Source organism: Dermacentor andersoni, chromosome 3 (genome assembly GCF_023375885.2).
Source record: "Dermacentor andersoni chromosome 3, qqDerAnde1_hic_scaffold, whole genome shotgun sequence".
Classification (NCBI taxonomy): Eukaryota; Metazoa; Arthropoda; class Arachnida; order Ixodida; family Ixodidae; genus Dermacentor; species Dermacentor andersoni.
Genome location: NC_092816.1, coordinates 60,182,752 through 60,195,769, shown reverse-complemented (window position 1 = coordinate 60,195,769; position 13,018 = coordinate 60,182,752). Strand labels below are relative to the sequence as shown.

At 46.7% G+C, this 13,018-nt stretch overlaps 2 protein-coding genes across 2 annotated transcripts in view; both read right to left on the bottom strand.

The window, feature by feature from the left end:
* The window catches only part of LOC126547246 (high affinity cationic amino acid transporter 1-like), a 442,489-nt gene that overhangs the window by 79,179 nt on the left and 350,292 nt on the right, over positions 1 to 13,018 (bottom strand). The window lies entirely within an intron of this gene.
* Positions 8,042 to 12,095, bottom strand: LOC129380859 (protein D2-like). Its single transcript, XM_055063018.2, has 2 exons — positions 11,504 to 12,095; positions 8,042 to 9,012 (listed from the first exon to the last, which is right to left on the bottom strand). Exons 1-2 carry the CDS (start codon positions 11,770 to 11,772, stop codon positions 8,694 to 8,696), a joined length of 588 nt encoding a protein of 195 aa, XP_054918993.1. The 5' UTR covers positions 11,773 to 12,095; the 3' UTR covers positions 8,042 to 8,693.

Below are 13,018 nucleotides of genomic sequence, written 5' to 3'. Positions count from 1 at the left end.
CTTGTTTTGCCAGCCCTTTAGCGTCGTTTCGTGTAAATTTGGTTACGTAGTTCTTGAGGAACTATTAACGTGACCCAAGTCTACAAGAAGTCACCTGAAAGTAACGTAGACATAAGCCCGCCTATAGCCTAATTCAATTAAAAAACGTATCTGCAACTGGTCTAAAGCTAACCTAAACCATGTTTTGAAAACGTCATTCAGAGGTCGTCCAAAAAGAAAAAAAAGAGAGCCTAACACTTTCATTCTATCAGTGTAAGCGCAGAAGCGTGTTCAGCCTTGCTTTATCGACTGAAGACCTTCGTACTCTTTCCAAGCAACACGCGTACTTCGCTCGTCTTCGATAGTACTGGAGCGCGCACTGCGCTTTCCTTGCACGAGGCTTGCGACGCTTCGGAATGAAGCGGAACGCGTGAAGCAGATGGTTTTACCAATAGCGAGAGTCGGTATACAGTTCGTGCTGTTCGCGTGGAGCCAAGAAGACAAACACTTTATTGTACGACGCCGAGTCGTCCCCACTTGAGGAGGTGGCGCTGAGCGATGGTGAATTGGCGACGGGGGCCATCTCCGTCTGGATGCGGCGGATGTGGCGCATCAGGAGCAGTCACCGAGTCTGGCACAGGTCTTCGGGTGGTGCGTCCCAGCTGGCCCGGATGTAAGGCACGGACCGGGGGCATGTCAGCGAGCGTGCTAATAAGCCGTGAGGAGAGGGTGCGGTGACATTCCAAGGAGGTTCGCACAACGGTCAACAAGCCCGCCGCACATAGGCGTGCAGTTTGCAACGCAGTGTTACGTCTCGACGCGGCCAAGGTGCATTAATTAGACGTTTGCCACGAGGCAACCCCACCGATCCGTCAGCGCCTATCGAGAAGTCAACGCAAAGTTGACACCGACTGTTGACGGGTCCACAACAGGCCACTACCACTACCAGGCAGCCAGCGGCTATTCAGTAGAAAAAAAATCACTTTTGTTCGGCTTATTAATGCGCCTTTAACGCGTGCACGTCACTTTGAGGCGGTGAGTTTTTGCAGTTTTGTGACGCCGCGTGACAGGCAGGTGAAGTGGGTGCACAACACTTTTGACCAATAGCGGAGGGCTAACGGCGAAAGGGCATAGAATCAGAAATAACTATTTTTTTTTGTTCGGTGAAATCATGCACAATCAGCCTGCACACGTCATATCAGATTGGGTGATATATCGCGGTCTTCGTGTCGTCGGGTGACAGACAGGTCAAGTGCGAAGGGGTGGTCCAAAAAAAGTTTTTGACCAATCGCGGAGGGCTGATTGCAGAATTCGAATAGAAAAGTTTGGAATAGCTTTAAGTTATAGCGCGCCTGATGTGAACTCGGACGTTTAACACGCTCCTACATGGAGCGGACTTCCGTAACTGGAGCCGTGTAACTGACGTCAAATAAACCCTTCTTCCTTCACCCCTATTACTGGACGTACTAGTCGGTGGGCTTGGTGGAATCATTGCCCTAACGCGACCTCGAGTCGCAACAGCAGTGAAATTCACCTTTCTGATATTTCACGCAGCTGCGCTTGCGATTAAAGGTTTGTCTGTATACATGGTTCGTGTACGGGTATTTTCTTCTAGCAGCTCTCTCATTTTTGTTGATGTGCACCTCACAGCGAATAAACATTCGACTTCAAACTTCAAACTTTGACGATAACTGAGATAGACTTTATGCAGTGCGCGTATGTGTGTACGACCAGTGGAACGTATTCTCCATCAAAAAGCCTCGAGGATGCCGTTAGGTACCGCTCACGGGACAAGAATATTTCTTCGGACGAACGCAGTACCGGTTTCAAGGGTCGCTGCTATTTTTAGCATCGTTGCTAGACGTTCCCTGCGATATCACTATAACATCAACAGCCGGCTTGACTATGACGAGCAGATCTGTGAACGTGAGTCGTAGTTCTGTTGCGAGCAAATGGCACCTCGAATGGATACTGCAATGTGTTACGAGTGCTTCAGCGTGGAACCTGACACACCTACAGGCGTAAGACAAATTCACGGGGACGTCGCCAAAAGGGCCAGCTTGGCCAATGCTTTTCGCACCATGTGTAAGCTTCCAATTTTTCATAAGCTGCATCACCAACTCTACCTTTCATCCGAAATTCATGTGACGGCTATGCTACTTATCTCACCGTACTGATCATAAGCATAAAGTTTGGAATTGCTGCATGTAACACGGCATATTTTTTTACACTCATTCTTTTGCCACGTACGTCCAAAGATTGGAATGAACTTCCCTCTGATATTGTCTGCATTAATAACAATGATAATTTTCGGAAAACACCAGTCTATAACACTGTATAATAGCAAACATTTGTACGAACTACTGTTGTTTTCTTTTTAATGTAAATTTTATATGACATATTCTATTACTGTATTTATCATACTTTCAGCTAACATTGTATAATTAGCAAATATTGTGCATAAAGCGTTCATCATATATTTCCACCTTATTTGTTGTATAACCCACTCCTCTCTCTAATGCCGAAAGGCTTTGAGGATAAATAAATAAATAAATAAATAAATAAATAAATAAATAAATAAATAAATACTGACCTATGGGTGACTACCACAGATGCTTCCTACAAAGGCACCTTTCCCAACAGGGCGCGGGAGTTGTCTAGATCACTGGCATCATCAGATTGAAGCTCTCGTGCCCTCTCTCGATGGAAATGGTGTAAGCAATACTGCCAGGCTCGTGCGAATATCAGTAGTATGGTTCGGAACGAAGTCGAAGCGAATAGTAAATAGTGTCAAATAATTTCGAAGCGAATAGTATGAATATTTGTGGGATTTATATAGAACCTTGACATAAGAGAGCCAGATGCTGACGAATCTGAGAAATTTGATTCTTTCCTTGCAATAAAGGAAACAGGTTCATCTCTGGAATAAGTGAATAAGTTTGTTTTAAACGTGCCGTGATTCAAGTATTTTCACCCAAAAATGCAAACTTAACATTTCTTACCACTCCGGCAGCACAGAAAGTTTGTTTGCAGGCTCTTGCTCGCTGTTGTGTTTCAAGTCTACCTAAATCTTTTGCCGCGGTTCAGACCGCGCGAGGGTTTCGCCTTGTGCGTCGTCGCGATGCTGTGAAGTGCGATCCTTGACGGCCTGAGCGACGCCGGCATGCATTTGCAACAATTGCATGCAGTTCATGATTTGTTGCACGAATGGAGCTTGATGCTTTCCGTCTATAGAAGCGAGCTTATCGTGTTCCCTTCTGCAAGCGCACACGCGAACTTGGTAGTGCGGCACGTTCATCGCTGTTGCGGCCCTCGTTCGCGATCGCCGATGAGTGGCCACCTCCTTGCGACGGCTTGCCGTCCACCATCGCGCCTGTCTGGGCTGTTAGGCCTAACCAGCGCGGTGGTTTGGCCGGGTGTCAGCCGACCAAAGTTGCGATTTAGTGCCGCCTAAGTGGGAATCTCACCTACGTACTCACCTACGGGGCAGAAACCTGGAGGCTTACGAAAAGGGTTCTGCTTAAGAGGACGACGCAACGAGCTATGGAAAGAAGAATGATGGGTGTAACGTTAAGGGGATAAGAAGAGAACAGATTGGGTGAGGGAACAAACGCGAGTTAATGACATCTTAGTTGAAATCAAGAAACAGAAATGGGCATGGGCAGGGCATGTAATGAGGAGGAAAGGTAACCGATGGTCATCGAGGGTTACGGAATGGATTTCAAGAGAAGGCAAGCGTAGCAAGGGCGGCAGAAAGTTAGGTGGACGGATGAGATTAAGAAGCTTGCTCATGATGATGATGATGATGAAGTGGAAGTCTATTCACAGAGGCCGGACGGCTCTCGGCTAGCCGTATACGGCCTTTGCGAATTATAGGTTCGAATAATCGAGCAGATGCAGAAATGAGTCGGCGGCTGAAGACGAATTCCTTTTTGTCTTGTCTTGCCTGTTAGCTATTCTATGCGACTTGCGCGCCAAAATCGATGCTGTCGATTGTACACGTTTTGAAAATTATCAAATTTATTGCGTGTAGAACACGCCCCGCAATTAAACAGGTTACTACAGAAACTCCCTAGTGGGGCTTGTCAAATAGCGCGTAAATATTCTTTCCTGTCGCTCACATACAATATATATATATATATATATATATATATATAATGTTTCTTTCCAGACAATATAGATTTTTGTATATAAAGGCTATGAGCGCAGCAAACGTGGCGTTACTGCAGACGAGTTCCTAGGCGAGGCGGCCATACTTTGCCGCTTAAAACGTGAGCTTCAGAAGGCTAGTTAATAGATATGTATTATTAACCTGTTGTAGCAGTGCTTTAGGGACAATGGCTTAAACGTCGTATTTGAAGGCAGTCACATTTTAATGCTCCCTAATTTGTTAGGCTTCTCGACAATCGCACCCAAGTCGAGATATTCAACATCGAATTTCGACGCTAAATCGAGGCAATATCGAAACCGAGTGCTTCGGAAGCGCAGACGAGACGGCCCCGCCATCTTTTCAGAAGGAACGCGCTCCTGCGAAGTCCCGTCTTTGAGGACCAAATCCTGGCCGTTCAGCGTGCCCGCGATCGGGCCGGCAGGCTAGATCTGTCAGTCCCGTCGTGGGATTAGCCGGGTGCGCGTTTCTTCGCGTTTTGCTGGACCCAATAAAAAGTTTATTCACTCACTCACTCAAATGCACCGTGACGACAAGCGCGAGGGAGCTTGGGAACCGAACGTCTCGGCCAATCGCGGCAGCTACACTGATACGGCACGCTTTGCCTGGCAAGCATGAGGGGTCGTGCGTCGGGTCAGGATTTGATGCGGCATGCTGTCATTCAAACTTCTGCCGACGCACCCTTAAGCAAAATTACACACTTTTGCCGCACAACGATAATCGTCATCTGTCTCGTCCGCATTTCCTTTCTTTATCGCGGCGAGCCCGGTACTTCAAAGTCACGAATGGCATGCCCGTTATCAGCATGACAGAGCATTCTCGACAGGAAAGTAGCGAGCGCAGCGTTTTCAAGGAAGGAAGCGCAAGCAAGACAGAGGACAATTATTGCCGTGTGACAATTATTGCTGTGTGGAGAAATGTACGTACACCAAAGGGTGTACGTATGTACATTTGTTTGAGTGCACTTCTTTACGCGGCGTTGCCGTCGGACGCGTAGCGCGACATGCTCTGAGTCTCGTTGCTGCCTCGATTGAGCTTTGAAATTTGATGACGAACATCTCGAATTAGCGGCGATTTTCAAAGATTTTTGAAAGATGAGTGCGAGTGAAAATGTCGCTGCCTCCAAACCTGCCATTTAGACAACTGCCTCCCGAAGCATTAATAACGAAGTAATGAGTTTTTGTTAAGTAGTCGTCTTAAGCTAACGTTATCAGTGAACGTATATCCGCCTCACCTATAGGAACTCGTCTGCTAAAGCTTCACGTTCGCTCCGTCCAATGGAAAATGGAAAAAATTTATTGCTGACTGCATTCCAAGCTTTCAAATCCGGTCCGTCGAAGAAAATTGAATTTTATTTCAAGAAAAAGTTACTGCGCTAATTACTGTGCACATTCCTCGAAAACGTAATCATCTGAATTGGTTTAATGCACGCCTAAAACGCTCCCTCAACAAAAAGAAACGACTATTTGAGCCATCTAAGGTGAGAAAGAAAGCTGAGCGTTGGGATGCTTACTGCTAGTGATGCATGTAAGGAGGCCATTAAGCAAAGTAAAGATGAGTTTTACCGGCAAGCTTTACCATCCCCCCTTAAGGATGGCCAGAAAAAAATTTGGAATGTGGTCAGTAATAGCAAAACCAATATAGTAGTTCTTTACGATCGGTGAAATAACCCCTAAGTGATCATAACTAGCTGCAACATTCTCAACAATGTATTTACCTTGTGTTTTTCAACTACCTCAGCTTCCAGTCAGCCAACTGTTCGTAATTGTGAATATCTGCCAATGTACCTTCTAGTTGTTGATTCTGGTGGCAGTGCCACTCTAAGACAGAAGCTTTCCTCCTCGCCAGGCATTGACGGCATTAATATCAAGTTTCTAAAAAAGTACAGTTACTTATTCGTCATTGACTTTGAGTGAAATAAATGCTCAATCATTGCAGTCTCGGCAGTGATTGAGCAGTTCTTCTCGGCAGTTCTTCGTTAATGTCAGTGGCATCGTACAAACGTCTTTTCATATCACAAATAATCTCCCTTAGAAAATGCTCGTTGACTTCATTTCTAATAACGCTAATCACAAGCTTGGATTCCTTCGCCGTCATTTTCTCGTCTGCCACCGTGCCTATAAATCTTCACCTTTATAAAGTTCTAATAAGGGCAAAAGTATAATAGGCCTGCAGAGTTTGGGACCCCTTCCATCTAATCCTTTCGCAGGCTATTCAATTCACACAGAACCGTGCCACCCGCTTTATTCCGCCTAACTACTCGAGAACTGCAAGTGCATCTTCTACGAAAATTACCTTCAATCTTCCCAACCTTTTTATTCACCGCAGGTACTTTCGGCTTTGTCTGTTCCATAAAATTTACCATAACACCACTCTTAACAACCAATTGTGTTTTCCTTCGTCCTACGTGTCATCCCGTACCGAACATCAGTTTCAGGTAGGGGTTTCGTTGTGCCACACCGACACCAGCCTGAATTCGTCTTTTTTTTTTTTCGTACCTGCAACGAACAGAACCACCTCCCTGCCTCCCTATCGTCACCATAATCAACACTGAAAACTTCAAGATGTGTGCCTCTTCTCTGTAATGCCCTCGAGCCTTGAGAGTATATAAATAAATAAATAAATAAATAAATAGATAAATAAATAAATAAATAAATAAATAAATAAATAAAAATACGTATCTTTAAAAAAGCTGTACGCTCCTATATGATATAGTCATAATCATAAATCTCAGTAGCCATGCCTAAAGCCTTCTCATAAATATATACGGCCCTATAAAACGCCATGTATACCTATAGAGCGCATTGCTTCGCGCGTTATGCACAGTCGGATGGACATATTTGCGAGGGAAGTAGCCTTTCAAAGCAGTAAAATCGGCGTGTGGTTTATATGCGAATGTCGATTTGAGGTGCGGCTTCACGGCAGAGTGAATTTGGCCTGAAAACGCGGCTACACGGCAGTGTGGCTCTTGATGCCGTGAAGCCACCTATAGGGCCATGTCCTTCACTTTCAGCGTCGCCGAAGAATTGGGAATAGCCTTGCTGGCCGAAGATACAATGTGGACTATTAGCGCATCCGAAAATGGAGACGGTCTTTACAAAGTTTTGGGCGTTGTGTGCAGTTGTACGCGGAAACTTTCTTTTCTTTACTGTTGAAGCAATTGGGGGTGCGGCTTATACGCGAAAATAAAACGTATATCCGTTCGTTTCGATTACTTCGACTATTCAAACACTTCAATTCGAGTCGAAGCGAACATTGAGAAGAATATATACAATGAAATATTTGCAACTGTCGAATATACGCAGAAGCCTATAAATGCTGCGAAAACTCAGCAACGTGTGTCGTACCTACACAGGCAAAACATAAAAAAAAAATAAGTTATGAGGTTTTACGTACCAAAAGCACGATCTGATTATGAGGCACACCGAGGGGGGGGGGGGGGGGAACTCCGGATTCATTTAGACCACCTGTGGTTCTCTAAAGTGCACATAAATCTAAGTAGACGAGTGTTTCTGCCTTTCGGCCCCATCGAAATGCGGCCGCCGTGGCAGGGATTTGATCCCGTCACCTCGTGCTCAGCAGCGCAGCATCAAAGTCACAAAGCAAACACAGCGAGTAAGGCAAGAATTACTGTGGAGGCAAAACATACACGGTAATCTACTTTTAAGAGTAAGACCTGATTACTTTTCCAACACTCACTGCAGATTTAATTCGGCATGAAACATGGCAGACTAATACGTCACTCGTAGATATTCGCATCAAAGGTCGTATAATACGCATTAACTTCATGTTTTGCTGGTTTCAATACAACTGAGATGGTTCACCTAATAGTGAAATACCCTGCATCTCTTCGTGTAGCGCAGTGGACACATTCGAGGCAATTTTCTGCGGTGCAGAACGATCGCATCACTGCGGAAGGAACTCGTGGGCTGCTACCGTGCGAACGGCCGGCCAACCGCACTGAGGCGCTCCTCTGGTCACGTGGCCCCTCGCGCATGCGCGGGCAGCAGCTCGGAGAGCTATAGCTCTCTGCGTCTCTTTGGCAAGAACAGTCGGGCCTTGCATCGCTACGGCTTTACAAACTATCTAGACGGTGTGTGGGACAGTGTCATGCTATTTACTGCTGGTCACAATATGTATCTAGGTGTGGGATATCCTCCCCACCACCTGCAGTGAATCCTCTCTCCTTTCCTCACTCCCGGTCCACTTTACTCATATCCCTTGCGCCTCCTCCCCCCTCTGCTGCTCACGTGACACGGGCAATACTAATGTGTGGTCAGCAGAAAAACTTTCTTTCCCTTCCTCCACGAAACAAGCAATTACTACTGCCGGCACGCCCTCACAGCATTTTTTTTAGACATAATGTGTCAGGACTCCAATACTGCCGTCTCCGGCAAGACCACCACGCAGGGACTTGAAGTACTAACATAGCGCAGTGAAACGCCAGAAATCATGTTCCATTGCTGTTGCTTTAGTGAACAGCCAGCTGCAAAGCACCCCGCCACGGAAGAGGAGGCTTCGTACGATCCACGCCCAGTGCGCCTGGCTACTTGTTCTCGGCGACAAAGAAGTTGGCAGCCACCAGTTCGTTCAGGTCGGCCGCTTCGAGGAACGCCGTGAGGTTGAACTTTGCCCTCTCCTTGCCGAAGCCTTTGAGGCCGTTCGGCGTGACAACCCCCTGTTGCTTGTACACGAGGAACACGTATCGGTGCTCCCCGGTGCCAGGGGGCGGCGTCGGGCCCGCGTACTTGGTCAGCGTGGTCGTTTCGCCTTGCGGCACGTTCACCACCAGCCAGTGGAGCCAATGACGCATCTTGGGGTCCTTACGCGACGGCGCATCGGGGTCGAGGAGAATCACTGTGTACCTGGGGAGTGGGGACGCGCCGGTCGCCCGCCGCAGAGCGATTAGCATAAATGGAGCAACTTCGCGCTCCAGCGGCTACGTGTTTAAAAGTGTACACTCTTAAACAAACAAACACCCTTTGGGACGTATCTTGCCGCGCAACGATAATCGTCACCTGTCTTGCTTGCGTTTCCTTTCTCGAAAACACTGCGCTCGCTACTTTCCTGTCGAGAATGCCCTGTCACGCGGACAACGCGCATGCCGTTCGTGACTTGGAAGTATACCGGGCTCGCAGCGTTAAAGAAAGGAAATGCGGACAAGACGGATGACGGTTATCGTTGTGCGGCAAGATACTACCCAAGGGCTGTAATTTTGTTTAAGAGTGCAGGCAGCCACACCAAACCGGTGCCTCACCGCGATTCGCGCCTTATTCTTCAATGATGCGACTGATATCGTTTCTGGGCTTGTGCGTATGGTACAAAGCAACGACAAATGACATGACAAAGCAACACTTCATACTCGAACCGGCGGCAGCTATGATAAAAGCAGGCATTGTTTTTTTTTTTTATTCAGAACGCATTGCAGTAAACTGTACGAGTAAAAGGCGCTGACGCACGCCGGACGACGCCACTATCGCGCTCTGAACAAGTTTTCTGGGAGCCGAGCACGTGTGTGTGACATTAGACAGTTTTAGTTACACGTACGTAGAGGCTTTGCGTACGTAGAGCTTCTACGTGTCAGCAGTGCGCATGCGTAAAACGTAGCGGGCGCGCGCGCGTCTCACGGACGTACGTGAGATTCAATAGACAGTAGACAGTTTTAGTTACACGTACGTAGAGGCTTCACGTACGCAAACGTGAAAAGCCTACGTACCTTACGTGCACGCCATCCGAAACGCTTTTAGCTACACGTACGCGACGCACGCCAAGAGGGACCCCCGTAGCCACATCTATCGGGAAATGTGAACACGGCGGTAGCCAATTCGATCCTGTCGCCGTGTTTCGGTGCAAGCCGTCTGCGCGCGCGCGGCCCGCTATCGCTTGTTCGTGATCTCGCGGAACTCACGCGCGAGGCCGTCTACGTGCGCAAGAAACGCACGCAAAGAATCGAATCTCACGTACGTCCGTGAGACGCGCGCGCGCCCGCTACGTTTTACGCATGCGCACTGCTGACACGTAGAAGCTCTACGTACGCAAAGCCTCTACGTACGTGTAACTAAAACTGTCTACTGTCTAATTCTTTGCGTGCGTTTCTTGCGTACGTAGACAGCTTCGCGCGGGAGTTCCGCGAGATCACAAACAAGCGACAGCGGGCCGCGCGCGCGCAGACGGCTTGCATCGAAACACGGCGACAGGATTCAATTGGCTACCGCCGTGTCCACATTTCCCGATAGACGTAGCTACGGGGTCCCTCTTGGCGTGCGTCGCGTACGCGTAGCTAAAAGCGTTTCAGATGGCGTGCACGTAAGGTACGTAGGCTTTTCACGTTTGCGTACGTGAAGCCTCTACGTACGTGTAACTAAAGCTGTCTATTGGCGCGAAACCTTAAGAGCTTCAAAAGAGAGCTGCTGCAGAATCTTTTAAGGCTGCACCCTTTAGAGCGTCTAAACCGGACAAAATTTGATATATGACTTCACAGCTTACGTAAATTTGTTACAATGTCTACAAGGGTATGGCAAAATGCATACTCACAAATTAGTAGTATACTTCGAAGTGTTACGTGATGCATCAATTTCGTTTACTTTATACGTATGATTAGGGGCAATTTACAGAACTGTAATATCAGTTCCTTATTGCCGAGTTACAAAGTTGGAAACTCAATACTACTGTATTTCTCTGTCTCTCTTTCTTTTTAGGTATCGCAATATTCAGCAATTCTTATGGAGAAATTGGGGGTCTAAATAAATATTCTGCTATCTAGAGTCACTACATTTTATCTTATTTTAAATGCAATAAACTTTCAGATTTGGTGCCGTGGTTCTCGAGAAAAGCAATTTTTCCGTTCTCCTGTACACGGATTATAGTGCCCCTGGGATAGACACAGATTCGCTTTCTGGATAGAAGACAAAACGGTTGGAAAAAAATGTATATATTTCAGATGCTTCGTTTTTCTGAATAAACACTCCTTTATAGCTCGCCTCTGTTGCTCCGTGTACAGAGTGGCGAAAAATTTGGTTCCGGTTAACGAAAGGTCTCTTTCTTCTTTTTCGTCCTTCTCTTTCTTTTTCTTTCGTTTCTTGCATTGCCCAAGTACAAGACCATTCCAGTTAACGAAAGGTCTCTTTCATCATTCTTCTTCATCGTCCTTTTTCTTTTTTGTTTTGTTTTTTTGCGTTGCCCAATTACGAGACCAACCAATTTAGACGCTGCTTTTGTGTTCAAGCGGCGATTCCGTTCAAGCGATTTCCGCTTACCGATATTCTACTGTGCTCCGATGAGAGCCCCCCCCCCCTCCCCCCCACCCCCAGAAAACCCCTTAAATGTGAGACGCTGTGCAGCCGTGGGTGACCTCACCAGCGGTCCGGATCTCCCGGGACCCGTACGTCGGGTACGTCCGCCGTCTGTTCAGGCGTGAGCGTGTTGCCCAACTGGACGTGGGCGCCTGCGGGGTAGGTGACGACGACCAAGTTCTTGGGAACCTTCGGTATCACGTCCGTCACGATGCCCGACTTCGTGAAGCTCAGGCGCAGCTCTTCGTCAAGGAAGCACGCGCAGAAACGAGGCCGCTGCAGCAGGGTCACGACGGCGAACAGAGCAAATGGAGCGGCCAGCTTCGATCCCATAATCGACGGCAGTGTGAGATTTGCGTTGATGTCGACGTCGATTCGTTTTCAACATGGCATACGCCCACGGTATGGGGGTTGGAAGGGGGAGGGAGGATTGGACCGGCCGCACAAATTAAAAAAAAAAAAAGCAGTGGACAGTCGCTGTAAGCGTACGCTAAAGAGGATGAAGACGAAAGCCTGCGCATTCACGAGACATTCATTAAATTACCTGACGTTCTCAATCGAATCCACTGTTACTTCCTATTGCTTCTTTTCTCCCACTAAAGGTCGTGGGCTCGAGCGCCTTAATTAGCTATATCCTAATTAACTGTCTCAGTTAACTTCGCCTTAATTAATAGCAAACGTCGTGCGTTCGACTCCCGCTTAAGGTCGAGGGTATGACCACCAATTTTGGTGACATTGAATTTCTGTGCAGTAACGCCGGACGGTCAAATTTTGTTACCCATGAGCCATCTAAGGCTTTCGCCTTAATAAATGAATATTTTTAAACAGAAACATTTTGAATAAAGCAAGAAAGTAAATATTGTTTAATGAGAAACTATAGCGACAATTACAAAAGAAAATTAGAGGACAATGTGACAAAACATTATGAGCTGAGAGACAGAGCCCCTAGTAACGTAACAGGGGGTGGTATTCTGGATATCGTCACATTCCACCATATTGTGGAATTCAGCTCTGATTAACCAACATGGCTGCTTACAGGCCTCTCTGATTGGCTCAAAGTGCCACCACTACAAAAATTGACATTACGGTTGTCAATATAAATCTGATAGTGTCCATAATTGCACTCAGTCTCTGGTATCGTGCTCAAATAAGGGCAGTTTACCCACTACGAAGGATTCCCCAGCATGCGTTAGCACCAGAAAACACCATAAAAAGAAGCAGACAGCATAAATAATAATGAAAACGCATTTGGTTTTGTATGGTCAAATTGGCAACAGAGTAGATGTTCCCATACTGTTGTTGAGCGACTGAAACGGCACCTATCCAAGGGGAGGGGTTGGCATTTTTGTTAGCGTTGTTTCTTTTATTTTCTTTGTGTACATTCCTTTTTTTTTTTGCTTTTTTGCCTTTCTTTACTCCATTACAGATCGGCTACGGCGGAAAGGTATGGTGCATCACGTTCACTGTAGTATTAGATGACGCCTATACTTTTCGTGAAAAAAAAGAAGAATACTTAACTTTTCTTACAAATTCCACGTTTCTTCTTGTTGTTCATTAGGTTGTTCAGAATATTAAAAAA